This window comes from Lampetra planeri, chromosome 20, assembly GCF_965212315.1.
Source record: "Lampetra planeri chromosome 20, kcLamPlan1.2.h2, whole genome shotgun sequence".
NCBI lineage: Eukaryota > Metazoa > Chordata > Hyperoartia > Petromyzontiformes > Petromyzontidae > Lampetra > Lampetra planeri.
Window position 1 is genome coordinate 5,088,459 of NC_136126.1, and position 23,517 is coordinate 5,111,975.

At 44.1% G+C, this 23,517-nt stretch overlaps 1 protein-coding gene and 1 long non-coding RNA gene across 3 annotated transcripts in view; one reads left to right on the forward strand and one right to left on the reverse strand.

Annotated features, from left to right (window-relative positions):
• Positions 1 to 4,896: 4,896 nt before the first annotated feature.
• LOC144724329 (uncharacterized) lies at positions 4,897 to 11,148 on the reverse strand. The gene is made up of 3 exons (XR_013586466.1): positions 10,711 to 11,148; positions 9,539 to 9,579; positions 4,897 to 5,218 (listed from the first exon to the last, which is right to left on the reverse strand). It is a non-coding gene; the product is annotated as an uncharacterized LOC144724329 (long non-coding RNA).
• Positions 7,133 to 23,517, forward strand: part of SH2D4B (SH2 domain containing 4B) — a 42,973-nt gene continuing 26,588 nt past the window's right edge. Inside the window, exons 1-4 of one of the 2 annotated variants that reach the window (XM_078603360.1) lie at positions 7,133 to 7,792; positions 13,451 to 13,950; positions 14,712 to 14,820; positions 18,381 to 18,504. In XM_078603360.1, the coding sequence (XP_078459486.1) occupies positions 13,764 to 13,950; positions 14,712 to 14,820; positions 18,381 to 18,504 (420 nt within the window). In that variant the 5' untranslated portion in view covers positions 7,133 to 7,792; positions 13,451 to 13,763. Of the gene's footprint in view, positions 7,793 to 11,649; positions 13,326 to 13,450; positions 13,951 to 14,711; positions 14,821 to 18,380; positions 18,505 to 23,517 lie in introns of those variants that run through there. The other variant, XM_078603361.1, reaches the window with a different exon arrangement.

Here is a 23,517-nt window from a genome sequence, read left to right on the forward strand (position 1 = left end):
GACATAAACTCCTCGGTCGAGACCCAAAACATCACACCTCTTGGCTTTGGGGCCGTCCATAAATGACGTAACGCACCTAGGGGGGGGGGGAGTCGGACATTTGTGACGATGTGTGACAAGGGGGGGGGGGGGGGGTTGAGAAATGTGACGTCACATCAAAATGCGCAACTTTAAATAAATATAGACAACACGTTCTACTTAATTAAATAGACTTTTTAATAAATGTTTTCTACAACATCAGAGTGCAGCGCCACATTGAATACGCACTACAATGACAATAGTTGAACGCGATTTGAAGCATGGAAATATGGTTTGGGGGGGGGGGCAGAGCTTTGTGACGTCATATTTGAGGGGGGGGGGCTGATTTTTTGTGACGCTGTGTGACGAAGGGGGGGGGGGGCTCAAATATCGCGTGACGTCATTTATGGACGACCCCTAATGATGACTTTACTTCCTATACAGTATTGAGATGACACGTGTTTTTTTTCCCCATAAGGATAGTTTCATGTTTAAAAAAAAACTCGAGCGAGATGCACTCTTAAACACTACTTACCAAGTTCGATTGCCAACCATAACCTTTATAACCATCTGAAAGCCCATTATTATTCCACCGTGACGTGTTCTCTAACCATCTCAGAACAAAGACTAATTTACCTCCAAATTGCGTCGAGTGTTATGAAACATTTGAGATCCCAAAGTTCGATTGGCAACCATAATCTTTATGTAACCATCTGATCGCCCATTATCATGCCACCGTGATGTTCTATAACCATCTCAGAACAAAGACTATTTTTACTGCAAATTGCGTCCAGTGTTATGAAACATGTGCGAATCAATTGAAATGATCTCTTATGACATGTCCTTTGTTTAACCATGTTAGAGCCCATTGAGATGTATTTATCGTGACGCATGCGTTTTATTATTATGAGAAACATTATCTGTGGACATTTATGCCCTTCAAACACTGAGTTATAATCTCCGTTTAAAGGTGTGTTAACCCACCTACATACGTGTACTCGTAGCCCAGTACTTTGGTACATTTCCTATCGGAATGACTCAATTGACAAATACGTGTATGTAAGATTAACAGGGACTTTAACATGGGTATATATCAGCCAGTAACCAGCACACACGTCGTGATTTAGCGCTGCAGTAACAGAGTCTTAATGTGTTCACTGTTTCCGTGCAGCGTCTGAGATCGATCCACATTTATAGAGTCTGAATCCAAATTGTATTGATGATATCTGAACTGATTCTGCCTCGCCCTTCAGGGCCATCCATAAATGACGTCACGCACCTGAGGGGGGGGGGGGGTCAGACATTTGTGATGTGTGACGAGGGGGGAGGGGGTTTAAGAAATGTGACGTCACATAAAAATGCGCAACTTGAAATAAATATAGACAACACGTTCTACTTAATTAAATATACTTTTAAGTAAATGTTTTCTCCTACAACATCACAGTGCAGCGCCACATTAAATACGCACTACAATGACAATAGTTTAAAGCGATTTGAAACATGTTTTATTTGGGGGGGGGGGCAGAGCTTTGTGACGTCATATTTGAGGGGGGGGGGTCTGACTTTTTGTGACGCCGTGTGACGAGGGGAGGGGGTCAAAAATAGTCCAAAATCGCGTGACGTCATTTATGGACGGCCCTTTACCACTTCATTGACCAGCGTGGTGAAGTATGGTCAAACAACTCCCATGACAGACTCAACATGGCTTAAAATGCCTTCATACAGCAGTGGCTCGTACAGTACATGTACTGTACAAAATATATACAGGGTTTAAACAAATACGCATATACTGGGCTTTGTTTTTAAACAAAACAATTACATAAAATGAGTGTACTATTGCGTGCTATGGCATGAAATGTTAAGTGGATGCATTGGCAGTTGTGTCTAAAGTTAAACGCATACAGACTGAGAAGAATGCATATCTGATCAATGTCATTAACTAACACTACATTACAACTAGTTAAAAATATTGTTAAATTTATAAAGCAGTGTGACAATCCTCGTGATAAAATACCCTCAGCCTGTGCAATCCTTGTACATGACTTTTGTGATTTTAAAATTAAACGATGGTGCGCCTGACTTAATGTGCGAGATGCTTTGAATGGTAATTGTCGGTTTAGAACATTCCTCCGCTCAAAATGACGATGCTATCAGCAACATGGATCGAGGTATCATTAAAATATAAGCCGAGCTCGGGCACTGTTTGTTAAATATGAGCAAACGCCAAATTTCAGTCCGTTGAATCATGACGTGAGAACGTGAGCTATGGATTTTCCAGTGGCTTTTAAATGATTAAAACCAGCATTCCCTTTTACTAGAGCACGGGGGAAGTGGATGGCTGGGTTTATTAATATTCAGCATTCAGCTGTGGCCGAACAGTTGAATTCTTTAACACACGCAGCTCTGTAAACACCCACCACTTGCAGTGGTAAGATGCCAGATACTCAGAAAGGAAACTGGTGTTTCTTGGACTTCGATGGACAACGCTTCAGGCGTAAAAACAATGAGGATTTTTTGGGGAAATTTAAAGAGAAGGTCAACGTGACCAGCCACGGCATTAGCATCGTCATGGACAATTACACAAATAGGTGCGCATGAATTTCATGGTAAACACATTTCTTGGCTCTGTAAACAGCAGAATTATCAGAGACTGCCAATGACCGTTGAGTATATCTTAAACATTTAGGGTAAATTACCGGTGATTACATTTAATGAATACAAAATCACATTGTTATGCTGTGTCTTAAAAGCGTGCATTCTAACGGTCTCATAAAAGAAAATGTCACTAAAAGTACAGTTAAATCCAAGTTGGCAAATATGGGTACTGAAAAAACGCACAAGATAAGGGCTTGAACCTCAACCAGGGGAGATTCCATTGTGATAAAAGTACTGCAAGGTGTCGAAATAAAACGTCCTTTCCTGGGATTATGCAACGTCAGGTTTGTTTAGTGGTGTGATTGCCCTAGGTGCAAAAGCCACTGTTAAGTCATGCTCATTTCTACACAATTTGAAATGCACTTCATCGTGAAAAGGCATTACAGTACTTACCTGCTTCTGTTGAAAACAAATTCTGATCATTGTACGAATACGCAAATAGTCCACACCTGGATACTGGTAAAACATAGGTACCAAGGGTAAACCCCTTAACAATAAGTATATATATGCCCTGAAACATGCCAAAAATGAATAAAAGCGGAGAGAACTTGGCTGAAAAGGATCTTGTACATTGACTTGTACTTATAGCATTGAGTACTGTGCAGTGTTAAGTGTAAGACGTACACTAACACATAGTATTATAATTTAGTCATAAATTACACTGTAGAAGAACTAAAAGTCCATCAAAGCGGAAAGACTGGTAGGTTCCTTAAGCTGGTTCTGTAACTTTAATGCTGTACTGTATATGAAATTGTGTGTGTGTGTGCGTGTTCTCATGTTCCACATTCAGGATATTGTGGTTAAACCTAAAAAAACACATTCATCGCTTGACAATTTTATTACTGTATATGACAGTGAGCGAGGAGTCTGTACAATCGAAAAATAAGGAAATACATGAATCTTATAACCAGGTGAAACAAACATTCTTTTGAAATGGAGACCGTTTGGAAGTAAGGAAAAAAAACTTCCATTGGTGAGTTGCTTATTGATTTCGCAACCTCACTTTGGCCTCCCCTGGGTCGACTCAGACTAAAATGAGCACGTGTCCTAAGCGTGGTTGTGTTTAAACACCGCATTCGATATACGTGCTCATGTTAAAGGACGTGCTGTGCTGGATACATCAGTGCCCTATCCCTGGTAGGTGCTCAGTTGCGCTCGTTATCATACCAATTACCACGGCATCCTGTTATTCTTATTAAAGCTAAACAGATCGTGGGTATGTGTGTAGCTACGTATATGTATTATTTTGGCTTTGAGTGTTGTTGATTATATAATATTGGGCACCACCTCGCCAATTAATGTTCTTTTAATGTATACTGTACTGTGCATGTGTAGTCATCCATATGATTATTGTACGAACGCCAACTCTATTTGGCTGTAGGCATTTGTCCATTGAGTTGGCATTTATGTCATCCAGCCAGTCGGTCACTATGGTATTATCAATATTTACAGTGTATGTTTAACTTGACGAGGTTATGTTTTTTTTCTTCTCTGCTATGACCAAATCACGAACATCATGAGCCTGGATAGTGCTTGGATGGGCGACCACCCGCGCTAAAGCATGTGGTATTGGGCTTCTGCCAGGATATGTTGCTATGAGAAGTGCAGAATCATTCCCCGTTGGAGGCCATACACTTAGTCCGTACGCAAAAATCTGTCAAAACTTGACCCCTCCCCCACGGTCGTAATTATAAGATATAAAAATATAAGAAATTCAAATATACTATATTGCTATAAAATAAATTTCTGTTTATATGATTGTGGTTATGGTTGTACTTTATAAATTCCTAAGCTCTGCCATTACATAAAATGAAACAAGAAAAGGTTAAAAAAAACAGAGCAATGTAATACAATACACTATTAGACATTATTGTTAAAAATAAATGAAAAGTCAATCCCATGTGTTAGTGAATTTTTTAAAATATTTAAAGCAGGAAATGGCAGGAAATTCGTTTTCAAATTTAGATTTTTTTTTCTGGGGGGGGACCCCAGACCCCCTGGAAAAGTTGGTCCCCCCCAATGTTGACTCCATGGCTACGGCCTTGCCCCCCCCCCTCCCTGTACGCAAGGATTAATAATATTAACGTGTTTAAGCAAATTAGACAGTCCACCGCCGGACTATCTAACTAATTTGAAGGCCAATGTAGACAAATTATTATCGAGGCTTTACCCCCCCCCACCACCCCGTTTCCAATGTGTACATTGTCAGTAGACCCCCCCATACACAAGGGTACGCATTTGGGTTAACCCCCTCCATGCGTAATGAATGGATGTCCTCTTGTTGTGCTGTACCTTCCCATGTCACCTGCCTCCACCAGCCTGCACTGTGACCAGCAGTGGACACAAGAGGGAATCCGTCTTGTAATTTGCGTACGCGTGAATTTGGCTAAACATCCACCCGTCACTATCTCGGCGCCATCTATCTGCCGCCAAGTGTATGTATGTACACACGGATGTTGAACTCGACATATTTGAGAGTTACGTTGTGTATGTTGAACTTCCTTCGCACCGTACGTAGCCAACCACGCAAATCGGAGGTGCAGGTCTAAAGGACAACAAACGAAACACACACACACACAACAAAAACAGTTCTAAGCCAATGAGTGTTCAATCGAGATGACTTAAAAGTTGCATCGCTACCTGTGGCTTCCTAATATTGGGAGTAAAGGAGCGTTCCAGACGGCCACCGCAGATCTGCCCATCTGAGAGTGCGAGCGATGCTGCTGCTGCTGTTGTTGTTGGCGTGATGATGATGGATTGTGGCTCTCATTGACGAGATCAGGGAGAGACATTTGTGCGTGTAACGAGTGGTGCTGGTGGTGGCATCTTTGGTAGCGAGAATCGGTGGTGCTGGTGGTGGCATCTTTGGTAGCGAGAATCGGTGGTGCTGGTGGTGGCATCTTTGGTAGCGAGAATCGGTGGTGCTGGTGGTGGCATTTTTGGTAGCGAGAATCGGTGGTGCTGGTGGTGGCATCTTTGGTAGCGAGAATCGGTGGTGCTGGTGGTGGCATTTTTGGTAGCGAGAGTCGGTGGTGGTGGTGGTGGTACTGGTGGTGGTGGTGGCATCTTTGGTAGCGAGAATCGGTGGTTCTGGTGGTGCTGGTAGTGCTGGTGGTGGTGGTGCCATCTTTGGTAGCGAGAATCGGTGGTTCTGGTGGTGCTGGTAGTGCTGGTGGTGGTGGTGCCATCTTTTGGTAGCGAGAATCGGTGGTGCTGGTGGTGGTGCTGGCATCTTTGGTAAAGGGAATCGGTGGTGCTGGTGGTGGTGCTGGTGGTGGTGGCGGCATCTTTGGTAGCGAGAATCGGTGGTGCTGGTGGTGCTGGTGCTGGTGGCGGCATCTTTGGTAGCGAGAATCGGTGGTGCTGGTGGTGGCGGTGGTGCTGGTGGCGGCATCTTTGGTAGCGAGAATCGGTGGTGCTGGTGGTGGCATCTTTAGTAGCGGGAATCGGTGGTGCTGGTGGTGCTGGTGGTGGTTGTGGCATCTTTGGTATCGAGAATCGGTGGTGCTGGTGGTGGCATCTTTGGTAGCGAGAATCGGTGGTGCTGGTGGTGCTGGTGGTGGTTGTGGCATCTTTGGTAGCGAGAATCGGTGGTGCTGGTGGTGGAATCCTTGGTAGCGAGAATCGGTGGTGCTGGTGGTGCTGGTGGTGGTGGCATCCTTGATAGCGAGAATCGGTGGTGCTGGTGGTGGCATCCTTGGTAGCAAGAATCGGTGGTGCTGCACCACCACCGATTCCTGCTCACGGCCACCAAACACCGGTGGTGAGCGATTATCTCGTGGCGCTCATGGGCCCCCTGGCCCTCCCGGGGTCGACTCAAGGCTCAACTGAGTGGTGTTAAACGTCGCCAAATTGGGGGAGACAAAGGCGGCCGGGCGTGGTGCTTGACCAACCTCCGTCCCCACCCACCCGTAGGCGCAACAGGACTTCGACTGACAGCAATACTGCTCCTGCTGGTGGGTTAGTGGTGGTGGTGGTGGTCGTGGGTTGTGGGAGGGAATCTTTTGCCTTTTGTCTCCTCTGCATTCTCAGTCAGGGGGGGGATGTGGGTGGGGGGTTGTGGGGGGGTGTTGGTGGGGGGTGTGGGGGAGTGGGGGGTGTGGGGGGGGGTGTTGGTGGGGGGTGTGGGGGGGGTGTTGGTGGGGGGTGTGTGTGTGGGGGTGTGTGTGTGTGTGGTGTGTGTATGGTGTGTATGGTGTGTGTGGTGTGTGTGTGTGGATGTGTGTGTGTGGTGTGTGTGGTGTGTGTGGTGTGGTGTGTGTGGTGTGTATGGTGTGGTGTGTGTTTATGGTGTGGGGGTGTGTATGGGGTTGGGGCGTGTATGGTGTGTATGGTTGTGTGTGGTTGTGTGTGTGGTTGTCTGTGTGTGTGTAGATGTGTGTGTGTCGGTGGTTGTGGCTGCAGCAGCAGCAAGGGGCGTTGCACTTGGCGATGTTGGTGCCCAGCCCACGCCGCCACGAGCCCCCATTGCGGCTTCCTCTTCCCCTCACTCGGGCGGGGGGCGGTGGCGTGGGGCAAGGCAAAGTGGGCTGGTTGACATTCCCTCTCTCTCTCTCACTATCCTCCCTCTCTCTCTCACTATCCTCCCTCTCTCTGGCCGGGTGTCTTTGTCACAACGCCCCGGCAGTAACCGGGGGGAACCTCCTTCTCTCTGTCCGAGTCCGTGTAGCCCAGAGGGCCCCTTGGCGATGCGGCATCAGGGACGATTCATTCTGTAACGAAAAGTTCGCTTCTTCATCCGCTGGCCGGAGGAAGGTTGCAGTTGTTGTTATTATTGTTGTTGTCCAGTGTAACAGTAAACAAGCGGTGTGTGGTGGATAGGTTCACGTTGTTACGGATTCACTTACCCGTGGTATTAATGAGACTCGGAGTGTGTTGTTGGCCCAGGGGCTTTGGGTCGTGGTAAATTGTTGAAAAGTAAATCATTTTACTTTACAACACGGCGATAGATATCGCCCCCGTGACACAGGGAGAGTGATTGTTGTTGTTATTGTTGAGCAAGCCATCGTATGGGAATTGGTGGAAATCGGTGAAGTTTTAAATAAAACAACAACACACTTCGCCTTGGACAAGTTGTGATTATTATTTTTTTCTGAACAAGGGACATCCTCAATTTGCGGTGAGTACCGAATCAAACACATTTACATTTTACTCACAAGCACATGTTGCCATTGTGTGTAATATCATTGCTGTAACGTGCTGCTCCTATGATTAAGACTCATTATTTTATAGTGATGTGGTGTAAAAGTGTACGTAGAGTGTGTGAAACAATACCGAACCAAACACATTTACATTTTACTCACAAGCACATGTTTCCATTGTGAGTAATATCATTGCTGTAACGTGCTGCTCCTATGTTTAAGACTTATTATTTTATAGCGATATTGTGTAAAAGTGTACGTAGAGTGTGTGAAACAATAGTCCATGATGTGTACGTGGGATTTTGAAGAACATTGGGGCTGTGTGTGCCTTCTGCTGGTTATAGAAGAAGTCCAATAAGTTGCCTTTGGACAAAACTGCCGCAAGTCAATACTTGGCACGTATGAAGATTGTGGTTGTGCGGTTATCTATCACATGTGTCATTCATTACACATGTAGCTATCACATGTGTCATACATGACACCGTACAGGCTGCGGATAATACCTAATATTTCAATACGGCGATGCATTCCCACCCGTACCAACACAATAACAACAACAACGATAATTTGTATATTAAATTCATCTTGTTCGGTCACTTATCAGTGCCAGCCACGTGCAAAGCACATTGCACACTTCCAGATAAGAGCGGTGACCCCCAATACATTGTGTATTAATTGTAGAGTTAGTATGCAATGATATCCTCTACAGTATAGTCTTTTAAACAGACATAATGTAGTTTTTTTGGGGGGGGTTAGATCGTGTAAATATAAATGTTGTGTCGTTAAACCCGCCACCACCCGACACAACCAACTAGTAATGTTTTTCACGTAACAGAACATGCCAATTCGTCACTAGCGCAGCAACATCGGTGTGTTGGAGAGCAAAGCCACAACGTTTACAATCTTGAGTACGACGTTTCGCCGGTGATTACAACCAGCTTCATCAGGCGACAGCCAGATTTGTGTAGAAATCATCCTGGTTTAACGACACATTTAGATTTACGCGATCTAACCAACAACAAAAACCTATATTATGGATGATATTGGTCGCGAAAGCCTACGTGTTAAACTTTTAACAGACTGTTTGGGGTGGTGGTGGGGTGGTGGTCATCAATTCTAGATTTGAAGCTTTCGTGACTGCAAGGATTCATATTCTTAGGTTTTTTTCGGTAAAGTCACGTAGGTGGTCATCACCACGCCCGACCGCCTTTGTCTCCCCAGTGGCGATGTTCTTTTATACACACTATGTACCAGAGGTGTGGACTCGAGTCATGTGACTTGGACTCGAGTCAGACTCGAGTCATGAATTTGATGACTTGCGACTCGACTTGGACTTGCATAACAATGACTTTGTCCCACCTCTGCTATGTACTCATATTGAGTCCTGAGTCCCCACATACAAACTCACTCACTCACACACCCCATAGCCATTGCAACAAGGGACATCGTGCCCTGACTGCACAGACGATGCATCAGCAGGATGGCCTGGGCGTGAGATCATCATCATCATCCACAGAGGATGCTTTCGGCAAAATACTGCACATTTTTTTTAAAATCTGGACACATACCTGCTAGTGTTTTGGCTTTTTATGGCTTTTTTTATTCCACTTTTCCTATCTCAATGGTTGGAGTGCGGGAGGATGATTTAAGCATTTATGTGAACATCATAGTGCAACATTTTAGTTAAATCATGTGTCAGAGTGTCATATACACGTTCTACTTACACATGACTGTGGAGAGACTACGGTACTTCGTATCCACCGATCTGTTAGCCACACACACGCAGCGTAGTGTTCGTTACATGGTGTTGTGTGACTTGTCATTTGTGTTTGTTTTTACGAGATCGCAAATTCTTGGCTATTTTCACTGCAATATTATTTTTCTTGGTTCTTTTCGGTATATGCATTTCTGCAGTCACGAAAGCTTGAAATAAAAATTTGCATTGTTATTCTTAACACTTCTAAATGACAATGAAGTAGTAACCCACCGCCTGCAGTATTCAAAGCACAGGTCGCCTTGTTTGTGTTAAGTAACCTTACACTCTTGTTTTTGGTCTTACTCCCCTATACCGTTACATCATTGTCCCCGAGTGAAATGAGATTGGCATGAAGTACATGCAAATTGGACATCGACACATTACTGGGCTGTCATCTGCAGGGATATGATTTGGCTACACATTTATGTGTGTGTGTGTTGTATATATGAAGTACTTTAGATTTCCAGTTTTCTCATGTTAATGTCAATCCACTGCTGGATTTGGGGGGGGAGGGGTCACACGTGTGTTATTTTTGACCATACTTCATGGTGCTGTTCAGAGGCAAGGTAGGTGAAGGTAAGAGAGCCATATCCACGTGGGAGCATAGCAGAACAGTACAACATCTTGTTTATATACGTTGTGAATTTACGTTAACAGTGTAGGCATATTTTTGTTACAGATTGAGATGTAAATAATGAACTTAAAGCAAGTACGAGCTGGATGGGGGGAGCACTGTTGGAATGTTAAACTTGATAATGAAATGCAGCATACCGATGCGCTTGAAGAAAGTGTTCATTCATTCCACACCTCATTCATTCCACCCCTCTGTCATTCCACGCCTCATTCATTCCGCCCTGCTTTCATTCCACGCAGCAGTTCTACGAGAGGCCAAAGAATGCTAAAGAAAAGCTGAAAAATGCACACAAACTAAGCAGAGATGCATGCTTGAATTTATACTGCGAGCCAGGGAATAAACAACAGATGGTGGGGCATGACAATGACTAACAGTAGCAGGAAGGCGTGGGTCGGACAGATCCATCGAATGGGCGGTTGCTTATGGACAAGACTCGTGATGGAATGGTAACATGGAGATGAAGTGATGAGATGTCTTAATTGCCAAAGCGTGGGATTGGAGCGTACCGGAGTAGCATTGCAGAGCTGTGAAGAGTGGTGATGGCCGTCATCCATCAGTGGATAGACCATGGTCGTTGCTTGCACAGTGCCGCATTCAATATTTACACTAGCATGGCATAGCGCCATCGGTCACAGCAATACAAGCCCGTACAATGTCCTTTATTCAGCAGTGGGACAGATACATGGCGTATGCACATTTACTGCACGTCGTGTAAATAAATCGATGTGCATTTATGTAGCGCACTTCACATTAGCAAAGGAAATCTCGGAGCACTTGACATTAAAATGCATTTTTACTCGTGGAAGAATGTGGGTTGTGAAACTGATGACCAGCGTTACTTTAGGCCCGTGCTTCTCGGAGGATTTGAAGGTCTCTGAGCCAATAAGGCATTCTTGCGTAATGTCATCTCTATACCATTCCACTCCAGTATCATTGGAAACATGTGGTAAATAGACGCACGCTTCAGTTTGTAAAGGAACCAGACAATTGTCGGTGGGCCCTCTCTGAGAGTGTGTGTGTGTGGCGCTTTGGGCATGACCGCCGGTTACATAATCAGGTGTCCGCACACACACACACGTGTGTGTGTGTGTATTCTTTGAAGTGTTTACCTGTGCCTCCACTCTTTTCAGGCCTTGTTTGCGTTTTAATATGGCATGTCACTGGGATGTGTTTGCGCTGGCTCCCCTTTCTCCAGACGCATACATAGATTTTTGCATTGCAACCAGAGCTCATGGGTATCTTATGAATGTAGGCATTGATTTGTTTTAACTGCAGTATTTATACAGTCGTTGATTTTACCATTGGTGCATCTGAGTGTGGATTGCAAAAAAGGGGCAATTTGCCATGAGAGATTTTTTAAAATAAATTTTCGTAGAAATAATTGAGGATTATTTATATTTAATTTCAGATTTGTGTTTTACATTTTATAATCCAAATTTGCTTGTATGCAATAATTATAGTATTACAGTAAAAACAATGTTTCCTACCCCCCACTCCCTCTGAAATATTTAGATGGGTTGGCCACTGCATTTCGCAATCTAAATTTAAACTCTGTCACTCAATTGTGACTGTAAACCCAAAACAGACACTGGGTGTAAAGTATATTTCAAACAATGTTTTTCTTTTTGAACGGCCATCATTTTCACTCTTAAGTGCTCCCCACAAGTTAATGAAGCACAAACACATTTTGTGACATTGTGTTTTTTTGTTCACAGTGGTGGTGGTGCTGCTGCTGCACGCTAAGACCATAAAAGTCTCTGAACTCAAGGGCCATACGAAGCCCAGGAGATGTCATTTATCTCTCACGTTTCTGACCTTTCGAATGAACTCAAAATCCCAGATGTGCTTTCTTAGTCCGCCGAGACATTTTCTTAAACCCACTGGCTATTCGCTTGCGCCCACATTTTTAAATGTTCAATCCACATTTATTTTTGCTGATCTGTATTTTGGCTTGATTTGCTATCGTTTACATTTTTAAAAAAATACTGTAATTGCAGTTTGCTTCATTGCTGCACACCCACAACTTGCGCATTGAGGAATCCGGTCTGATTTACATTTAGTGTTCCAGCAGGAAACAAAAGGCTGCTTGGCTGAAGACTTGTTTTGCAAAGATAATAAATAAATATGTTGAGACACTTGCAAACACCCATTAGCTGTTACGGGCTGATGACTAAATCGGTACTGTACTGTGCCCCGAACAAACCGGTTGTCTGGAGCCTCAGCCTTTGGCAGGGAAACCAGCATCACGTGTCTGTGTTCCCCTTTAAAAAGTCTGGTTCTGGTGGATAGGGAGGGCTTCACTTGGCCACCTGTTAGGTGTTGAGTTGTCGCGAAAAAACGAGAGAAAATAATAACAGCATGGCCTACATTCCCCATTACTGGGACAATGAATGACTTTCAGACCTTGTTTGCTGATGACTGATGGTTCTTTACAGGTGATGACGCAGTAAAAAGGGCTTGTGACTCATGAAAAGAGAGTGTCGTGCAAGCTCCGTGCCTTTACTGACAATGTTAAAAGCATTACGTGCTCTCAAACCATTTACGGAAAAAAACGATGTTGTAACCATGTTTCATGCCGTCCAAGCTTGATGGTGAAGGTTAAATAAAAAATAAATACATTCTTGAAATTGAAATACTTTTATGTTGTATTTGAACAGCTCCGACCAGCCCTAAATTGGTTGGAACGCGTTCCAAGGCTATTTGGTTAAATCGGTAAATAGTTTGACTCGTCTAATTCGGGCTTGAGACCTGGGTCAACATCCTGTTCCTTTAAAATAAAATTTCCAATGCCTGCCTTTCTATGCGAAGTGAAGGCTGTGAAAACAGTGAAAGGCACTATAAGCTGCAATGTGGTTGGTCATAATGGGAATCCTATCACTCTGCTAACAAATTTCATAATTAAATGCTTGTGCTGTTATGAGAATCATCTGCTAATCATCGCTATAAACCTCAATCTTCAATTACGGTGATTGTAAACGTAAATGAATTTTTATTGTATATTTAAATTTAAATGACATTCTCATTGTAATGTTGTCCGATGACTTTTCAGATTGTACCGCGTGCTGTTTTGCATGATGTCCGTCGACGTTCTCAAAGAAGCACTCATCACGTGGAGCACAATGTGGGACATCATGCCTAACAACACGCGGTTCAGCCCAAACACACCGGACAGCTGTACAGTACAACCGCAGAAACTTATGCAGTAGTAATCTAATCGTTTGTTCTTTTTTTTTGTCATGCCTACAGCTTTGCAGGATAAGGAGTTGAAAGTGTTCTTCATTTAGTCCACTAGGACTCGTGACAGAAGCCGTAAGCGAGAAGCGTACCAAAGCTGCTGCTGCTGCTGCTGACTTCATCTGTTATTGAGTCACGGGACCTCAAGGGCCTTTTCTCCTCGAGTTCCACTCGTGCCAGTTAAACCCTCGCGAGCATCAACGGTGTCGCAGCCCCCGCGGTGGCCGCGTCGTGTTAACCGCTCGGCGCCTCCCATCGTCACCGTCGTGCGTCCGTGCAATCGCGAGCGGCGCCTCCGCTAGGCCCCGCACGGCAAGCCGCCACCATGCTGCAGCAAATCCTACGCGACATGTTTATCGAGCCGGAGCTGCTCTCCGAGCTCAATGATGACCAGAAGCAGATCCTCTTCTTCAAGATGCGCGAGGAGCAGGTCCGGCGGTGGAAAGAGCGCGAGGAGCAGATCGAGAAGGAGCAGAAAACGCAGCAGAAGAAGCCCAACTCGAACAAGCGAGGTAAGCGATTGAAAGTAGAGAGCTTACAGCCTTTAGTCCCGTTTTTAAAGTGGGTCAATGATAGTCCAAATACCAGCCAAACAACAATTAATGAATGACCTATTTGTGGATTGTTTCTCATGGGTGAATTAGACCACTGTCATGCTCGTATGTGGATCTTAACAGCAGTGTTTTATAAATGTTACGTGTACACGATTATATATTGTCTGATAGCGAACTATATTAAAATTGCAATTCATAATGGAAAATTATTTACCTTTTGCTTCGGTGATGTGCACTTTCCTGGACTACCATCATGTTGTGTACATACACAGCCCTTTGTCATATATTTCACGTTGGTCAGTGCAGGTTGGCGAAAGTGGGGAACGGAAACGTGGGGCAAAAGGAGCATAGTACAGCAATTGATGTTACTGCAAGTTCCCCTGCAGCCAACAATGTAGTCCCGTAGCCTATAACACCTGTTATGCATGGTTAGCCACCCATTTAAACACTGTCCATGCTCGAACCAGCTTAGCTTCCTTGATCTGTCGAGATCGTGCCAATTCCAGGAGATTTGTTCATTAGGCTACTGTATCACATTTACCCACGTTAGAGTGTTTTCCAGACCATGTCTGGTGATCCGTGCACCTTCCTGGATGGGACCATCTCTAGCTTATGAACACCAGACCCTGGAGAGAGATTAGGTGACTCGTGCATGCCCCGATGGCTTCCGGCAGCAACACGCCGTCGTCTCTAACCCCTTTTCTCGTTACTCGCTGCAGATCACGGCAAGACGGTGCACTGGCAGATGAGGTCGGACGGTGAAGTATGGGTGTGCGTCATGGGCGAAGATCCCGCACTCAACCGCTTCTCCCGAAACGACATCCAGCGGTGAGTGGCCTCCCCTGATGGTGACGGTGGCGATGGCATCGGCAGTGGTGCTGATGATGTCGTTAAACGTAGCAATGCCGATCACCGTGATGGCGATTGGAGCTAGAGATTCAACGATGCATCGATTTGTTCGTTAAAATCGATTTGTTGCACTCGCGGATCAAACGCTGCGTCGAACAAACGATGGTTATTGGGCCAAACAAGATTACAATCGAGCTAATATGAACGAGAAAAGATACAAACAAGATGGTAAAATGAGACAATAAATAGACTCTTTAACTGAACCACTACCCTAAATCCTAACAATTAATTGAATTGCTCATAATGGGGAGTGGGGGAACAAGGGGGGGGGGTTAATCATCTTAATGATTATAAATTAGGGTTGTTAAATAACAAGGGGGGGGGGGGAACGAGAAACGATTTCATAATTTATAACAGGTTCTGAAAATCGGGTAACGGTCATCATTTGCAGTATAATAATAATGCACTTATTGGCACACGCTAATGTAGAATCAGTGCGGTGGGCTAAGTCCATCTCCATTTGCCATCGTTTGTCGGTCATAAGGTAAACGGGTAAATTGATTTTGTCAGCTTTTTTTTCAGTGCAGTTTCCGGTATGGAAAATATTGACGTCAACCCTTTTACAAATCTTGCATTCCGCCTCCTATAGCAGCAGTGGACATTGCAATCGTTTCAAATGTCACCTTCACCGAGCAATGTAATCACATTGCGACATCATAGTTTGTCATGGTGATGATGTAAGATGCTTGTCTTGGCTAAAATTCTGATTGAGAAGTGAACTATTGACATGGTGGTGTGTGCAGTGCAATTAGTCAATGGTGGTGACAGAATGATGTCATTCAATTTTATATCAATGAGTGAAGTCATTTTTCCTTGTACAAAACATGCACTTCTCTTTTTATTAATCCACTCCTGGATGAGGGCCTCCCCCCCACACCGTGTGGGTCATTTGACCATATTTCAACATGCTGGTCAGTGCGGGTTGATGAAGACTGGGAGCATAGAAGCACAGTACATCAATGCCTTTTCCTGCACAATCCCACAGCCACCCATGACAACCTGTTGTGTTTTAAAGTCACCCATCCGGCTCAACACTGCTTAGCTTCTGGCCTCTGGGGATGTGGTGTTCATGCCTTTTGATTTGATTGTAAGCATTTTTTTAATGATTTACAATGATAACACTGGTCAAAAAAAAAAAATTCTGGCCTGGACTTTTGCAGCTGTTTTAGACTAATTTCAGGGTGCCGATTCCAAATCTGATCTCAGATTTGCTCTATCACATCTCATTTTTTTTAATGCTATTGGCATACCCCATTTTCATTGATTTTACCAGAAATTAACTCTGTCACTTATGATTGCAAGTTGTTGTGAGTCAGTGACTGCTTTAGTGTTAAAATATGGTGCTGTATTGTTAGGATAGTGTGTTTATAATATCATTTTATGTAGATATCCACATTTATTTAATATTTTTCTTCTGCAGTTTTTATTGAAAATTCAATATTTGATATCTCAAAAACCTGATGTGATAGACAAAAACTGATGCCAGATTTGAAATCAGCACCCCAAAATTACCTTAAATCCGTTGGAATACCTTATGCCAGAAAAAGTGTGTTAACCAATGTAATGGGAACCGAGGTAAAGGACCACAGTGTGGACACACTGATTCAGGGCTGCTGCAGCTGATGGTGCTTAATAAAGTGGTCGGGGGCACTGGGGGAATGTCTGCACGGAAAGGGAATGTGAAAACAAAGCACGAGTATAGTGGGAAGTTGGCCGTGGATAATACCTTCATTATTCAGCGAAGGTTGAGAGAGTACAGTGTGACGCTTTATTTTAAATATGAACTCGGGGGATCATCCGTTTTGTCTGTCTCGAGAATGTGTACAAGAGAGCTCTGGTGGCGATAGCAGCTGGCTGCCTGCATGCAAAAGGTGTAAATGTGCTGTGTGCTTAGCAGTGTGTGTGTGTGGGAATATGAACCGTATGAGACGAATTAGGTCTGTATTTATGATTCAGCCAGTTCTCAAGTTGTATTTTATTATGATTACAAATGAGAGATTACCTTGTGAGATTGACATCGCATTTGCAAGGCTGTCCCGGCAGAATGGTAGCAAGGCGTCCGATGAGTACAAACAAATCAGCAGATAACCAATTCATATTTCACACCAACAGTGATATTTAAGCTTATACACAAGATGGCAACACATTTAAAAAATGCAGTGAAATTTAATAGATTATAGATAACCATATAATTAGTGTAATAAAATGTTCTCACATGCATATAAAGAGGTTAACCATAGGTCTAGTATTAACATGATTTGTAACCGACCCTTAGAGATGTGAGCCGTGGAAATTAGTCTCATTACGATATAACTGGTTCCAATCTCATTGTGCGCATTACGGAGAAAGCTCTGCATGAAAATTACCCGCTGGTAGACTTGACATGAGACGTATTGAGTCTGAGAGATATATATCCGACCTGTCGGCATGGGAAGCACTTGTGTGAACCTGGTGAGTGTACAGAGCGATAGAATGTATTTGTTTTTGGAAAGATGGACTAATTATCATTTTTTATGCTGTATCTTAGAGTAGGATTCTTCAATATGTGGCCCAGAAGCCACTTGGAGTTGCCCACAGAGAGATCTCACAGACACATTAAGATAGACAGAGGAGTTAAAATGAGAGCGGCGTAAACAAGATATCGAGTTAAGAGTGCTGTAGACAAGAGATAATGATTAGTGAAATAAACCAGAGAGAGATAAGAGATCTGGAGATATGAGCCACAGGTCATTGGTCCCACAACACCATATTTTATGACTACACGGCGCCATTTGTGACGTCAAGAGTTTTTGGACATGGCCTGCCAGCACATGCTAGTTTTATTTTGAGGCCTGGAAAAAAGTATCGTTGAAGAATCTTGTCTGAGAGAGTTGAATGGTGAGTAAGAATGCCAAGGCTATGGGCTCTGCTCTGAACATATTGGTGCTGCATGTACATCATACCCAGGACTCTGGTTGTGAACATAAATTTGCATCGAAAATCGCATGCAAAATAAACAAGTAACGATTCTCGCTGATTCAACTATCAACCCGCATCAACCAACGTAGTGAACTTTGGTCAAACAACACCATGACTGATACGGCGCAGTCAGGCCTTCATCCAGCAGTGGACTGACTGACATGTACATATTCAAACGACCAATCACATTTGAACGTGCCGTGCAGTTTGAACGTTCTCACCTGCCAATCGGTTCGATTGTTACTAAAATGAAACTGGATTTGAATATGGAATCCAAACATTTTGGATAATCCAAAAAACGAATCGATTCAGAACAACCCTACTCCAGGAACGGCACTAGGATGGTTCTGGGGTGGGCCCTGCACGACCAAACATCCCTTTGACACACGCAAAGATCTGCTCCTCAGTGGGGTATCACTCTCATTATGCCGCCCCCCCTAACTGAGAGGAGTTGGAGCAGGGCCCGTGTTACCCGTGGACCCCGTAAAACGTGTACATCTCTTGTTCTGGTTTCAATGCAGGAAGTCTGGGGAGGTCAACAAAAACGAGCGCTTCAAGGAGGCGAACCTGAAGGATCGTCCGCAGAAGCTCACCGCCGAAATGCAGCGGGAACTGCAACAGGACGTCCAGAGCAGCGAGCCGGAGGTCAGACATTAATTACGGGGGTCCAGTGAATGCCGCAACCTGCTCGTGTCAGACTAACGGAATGCAGCTCGTGTAATTATATAAAAATCGAGGCTGCCTTTGTGAATGTGAGTAATGCTTTATATGATGTGAGTATGCGTGCGAGTGTGTGTGTGGAGGGGGGGGTGGTGCAGTGGGTGGCGCACTGTGCTACAAACTCGGCCACCCGAGTTAATTTCCCACTCGCGGCCTAAACAGTGGCGATTATTTGAACCGATCCTGGGCATCCCCTAGGTCGACTCAGCCTCAAATGAGTACCTGATGCGGTGCGTAAACATCGCTACTAGGGAGACGAAGGCCGTGGTGCTGGCCACCCAGCCCCTCATGTGCCGTCCCGACTTTCAGAGGTGCTCGATAATTGCACTTGCCCCAAAAGTCTGTTGTGCCTATACGGGGGTTCTTTGTCTTTGCGTATAGATAAATACACATGACGAGAGGTCTTCATGATAGAGTTCGTGTCGTTTTGATATTCCTTCATTGCAAGAGCACAGAATACAGTAAAGTGGTTCGACCACTAAAAATGTTTGTTTCAATCTTGACCTTCATTTTTCATTCATTATATATGAATACTGTTCCAGCATAGTTTAACGAGCACCCATTTAGACAATAAGTGCGTTTTGTGTACGGAAACGCTCCCTACTGTACGTATTGTATATATTATTTTGAGATTATAATGTCAGCGAGTGAGCTCTTAGAATTTTGTTCTGGAAAAATAATAACGTTGCTGGCGGTAAACCTAGCTGAGGCTAGCGTGACGCATCACACTTCACCCACAGGCGGCAAATGTCACGGTGTTTTCTTGCACTTTTTTCTCCCATCCCTATTTTAAGGCCTCCATCATCCGTCCATTAAGTAATTGGAAAAGAGGAATCCGAGAGCAGCTGGAGGCATCGGGCTAATATTTCTCGTATTGATTTCATTGTCAATTATTCTAATTGCTTTGTAAGAAAATTCATAGACGTTCGGGCTACCGAGAAGTAAATCATTAGAGAACAAACGGGAGAGTGGGTTCGAGCAAAAGAAGACCGGTTTTCGTAGAAATTTCAATCCATTTGTTAATCCACTACTTTGTCAATCCTCTGTTTGTCGGTCGACTGGGTTTAACCATACTTATTCTTAGGTTTTTTCGGTAAAGTCACGTAGGTAAAAAATTTCATTTAATAAAAGTTAAATAAAAATACAGCTATCGTGCTGTGACGGTTCCACCTGAAGACGGAAGCTTGTGTTGCCTCCAAAACGTCGTGATTTTTATTTTATTTTTTATTTTACTTTTATTAATTTTTTTTTACCTACGTGACTTTACCGAAAAAATCTAAGAATATGAATCCTTGCAGTCACGAAAGCTTCAAATCTAGAATTTAACTATACTTGGCCGCGCTGGTCAGTGTGGATTGGTGAAAGGGGTTGCACAGGACTCGATTTGATATCACTCACCTCTGATATCGGTGAAAACCGGGTTCATAGCACTGTGCGCTCACTACCGCACCACTATAATACAAACACAAATACAAATGGCCCCTTAATTTGTTTAGGCAAGCCTCGCTGAGTCTCAGTACTTCTTCTTAGGGTCCTCAGGATGTTTTACAATTTCCTCAATGAGTATTTGCTTCTGGGAGGAAGCTGGAAAACCTGAAAACAAAACCCCCAGACATGCAAGGGGGGAGGGATAACACTAAAACAATTTGTACATATAGGTCACCAACTCTCTTGTGCTACTAAATATTGGAGATGGTGAATTCCGATGAAAAATACTAGTCGTCATCGCCAGCCATAGTAATTTATACTGCTGGATGAAGGACACTGATTCTGGCAAATAGTGTTGAATATCAAATACCATCATGCCTGGCGTTTGTAGACTTGCATTTGAGTTGGTGGAAATTGATGTCATCATCTAAGCTCGCATGAACATAGACCTTATAAAGAACATAAACCAAAACAGGAACAGCTATGCCGAGGTTGCAGTAGAAAAAAATACTAAAATAATTATGAGAAGGAGAGTCTGACAAGGAGGCACGTTTTGCCTAGGTTATTCACGGCTACATTAGAACACATTTAGTAACATTTGGCTTTGGAGACATCAAGGCACTACAAGCAATGGAGAAAATATTAACAAGTCTCATGTTCGCGGGTGACAGGCATCATAGTGTTCCATTTCAATCCACCATTTCTAGACACATGTGCCTGAGTTGTGGCGCAGGATTTTTCAATCCCAGATTGGTGTCTTTAGCCATCTTCAGACCCATGGATAATATAATCGAACTTTTCTATGGACGACAATCATCCTCGATTGTGAGGGATAGTCGATGATGATGAGTGACCAGTGGGACAGTAGAGGTTAAACATTATGGGTGTGGTGGATCGTGAGTGTGGGTTTGATGGATAGCCTCAACTCCAGCTGGTGTTCACTTGAACACTCAAGTCTTATCGCGTTACGATCCCAATGTCCGTCTCGTGAGCAGTGCGTCATCTCTTGTAAATATTTAAAAACTCTGGTAATGCATATTTATGCTCCGCCCCTACTTAAGTAATTCTGTCTCGTTCATCTTGACTTTTAGGACGTTCGAGTAACAGTTGAGGCGAGTCATTTTTTGCGTGGATGCTACTTACAATGTGTAGATCTTGCCGATGGTCTGTGCGATTTTTTTTACCTGTGTACTGTATTCATAGAATGGGTGCTTGTCGGTGTAATTCCAAGCGTGTGCCCCTCTGATTCTTTGTGCATTGTTCTAATCCACATGTGATAACCGGTCATCGGTATTTTGGAATGTTACCATTCATTGTTTTGTATATTATTATTATCATTAGGTGGCAAATGGAACACATGGTTCAGGAGACAAAAATGCTAATTTAAAGACATTGCATTGGCGTTTTAGAAAAACAAATGGGCGTGGGCAAGGCATATTCCTATGAGCGATAATGGCCAATTTTTATAACGGAGTGACATCCAAAGGAGGGAACACAACAGAGATGATGACCACTGCGATTATTACACGAGATGTTTTATGTTTCCCAGGAAAGTCTTGCTAAGTCTCGAGACTTTTTCAGAATGGTCCTGCAAAGTTTTAGCAGTCGGGGTGATATTGCTGTGCTATGTGTAATGCCAATTGAGCAAACACGCTTGTGGGTTTTTTCCGCATTGGGATGTTTGGCCATCACCAGTTTACATTGAGTGCATTTTTCAGCTTCGGGAGGAAACGGGGAAACCTCGAGGAAGCCCATGCACTACAGGGGGAGAACATATACATTTCACGCAGAAACTAAACAAAACTATTTTTTACTTCACCAGTTAAGGCCCACTGAGTTTTTAGCTCAGAAGCGACCTCACCACAAATGACAGCTCAATGAAGTGGCTTATCATGTGGAAACGCAGGTTTCTAAATGTGAAAGGAAAAACGGGAGGAGCTGCAGTAAAATTCCACGTGACTTCCGGGAGGGCCATGCAAACACCAAATACACAGCAGGCGTCCGGTTCGGGATCGAACCCATGGCCTCCTGTATACCAGGCGAGGTAGTGAACATCTCCTAGCCACAGTTGCACCCCCTCTACTCGCTGCCAGCCAGCTATAGAGATGGAGTGATGACGGCAATAGCAGCTCATTTGCAGGAGCTAGATGGACTATTGCATCACGAGACCATGTAGAATAGCAAAGACCTGGGTGGGGCGTTCAGCCAGTAGTGGACAGAACTCGGCTGCTGATGTAGACGATGACTAAGTACAGCAGCCTGAAGTGGCAGAATGTTTACGTTACATAAATCATTAGGTAAAATCAGTTTAGACGTAGATATGCCTAATTCATACAAATAATTTGAGTGAATTGTCTGTTACGTGTGTCTTGTGTGTGTGTGTGTTGTGTGCGTAAAGCTCAAATGCATAAATAAATATTATAAATAGCAGCTTTTGCCTGTAAAGGCGGCTGATGGCTCGAGTCGTGGGTGATGTCGCACGCAGGGCTCTGGATCGAGATTCAGAGCTCCAGGGAGCTCTGCTCACAAAGGTCCCTGTCCCACGCACATTGACAAACAAACAAGAGACTGCTTTCTCCACTGATCAAATGGAGCAAATGGTTGCACCGCATCTCCCTTTGCAAACACAGGGCTCCTTTATCGTGGTTGAGTCACCAGATGTTGTCGAGCTAAACCAAGTGGAAAGTTTCGAAAGTCATCGGTTTCAACATTTTTTTTTGTCACGACCTAAGGATTTATGTTCGTTCGTCCCCCACCCGGTTAGTGTGGATTCGCAGCAGCCTTGTTGTGTCATTAGGTTGCCTTTTGTGCCTGGAGCCTTGTAGTCTTCAGTCTCCACCTATCATTATTTTACAGGCTGGGCTCTGAGTCACAGTCAATGTGTACGCAAGTCCATAGGGGTCTCGTTCAAAGTTCATTGCCTCTCGTCTATTGCATTATAGTTTTCACCAAACAAACATCTAAAGAGAGTGCCTATGATTCAATTACCACGGAAACAACCCATCTTGACAAAAATCAAAAGGGAAGCAGGATTTCAGCCTTGTCTTCACCGACTCGCACTGACCAGCGTGGTAAAGTATGGTCACATAACTTCCACGACCCTCGCTCGGCGTGGGGGGGGGGAGGCTCTCTTCCAGCATCAGTGCACCGCGACAAAGGGCGATGTACCACTCGTGTAGTCACAGCTTCGTGGGGTTTTTACGAATTGTAACGGAGGGGAGTGGGCGGCCTTCCACTGCCTTGATGCTGCGCGAGTGAGATAAGTGCCAATTCGGTACTAACACCTACTGGCACACAAGCTCTTTGATTGCGCTTCACGGGACAAAGTTTGAAGGACATGGTCGCGCGTGTCTTCGCTTTACACACGTAACTGCAGGTCAAAAGTTCGGTTGGGGGGGAGGTGTGCCGGTCAGTGTTGCGTGTGGTGTTTTTTTTTGATGGATGCCGCACAATTCGGCTTGGTTTGCTTGGATTTGGAAGTCCTTTGTCATTTTATGTTTTGCAAGAGTA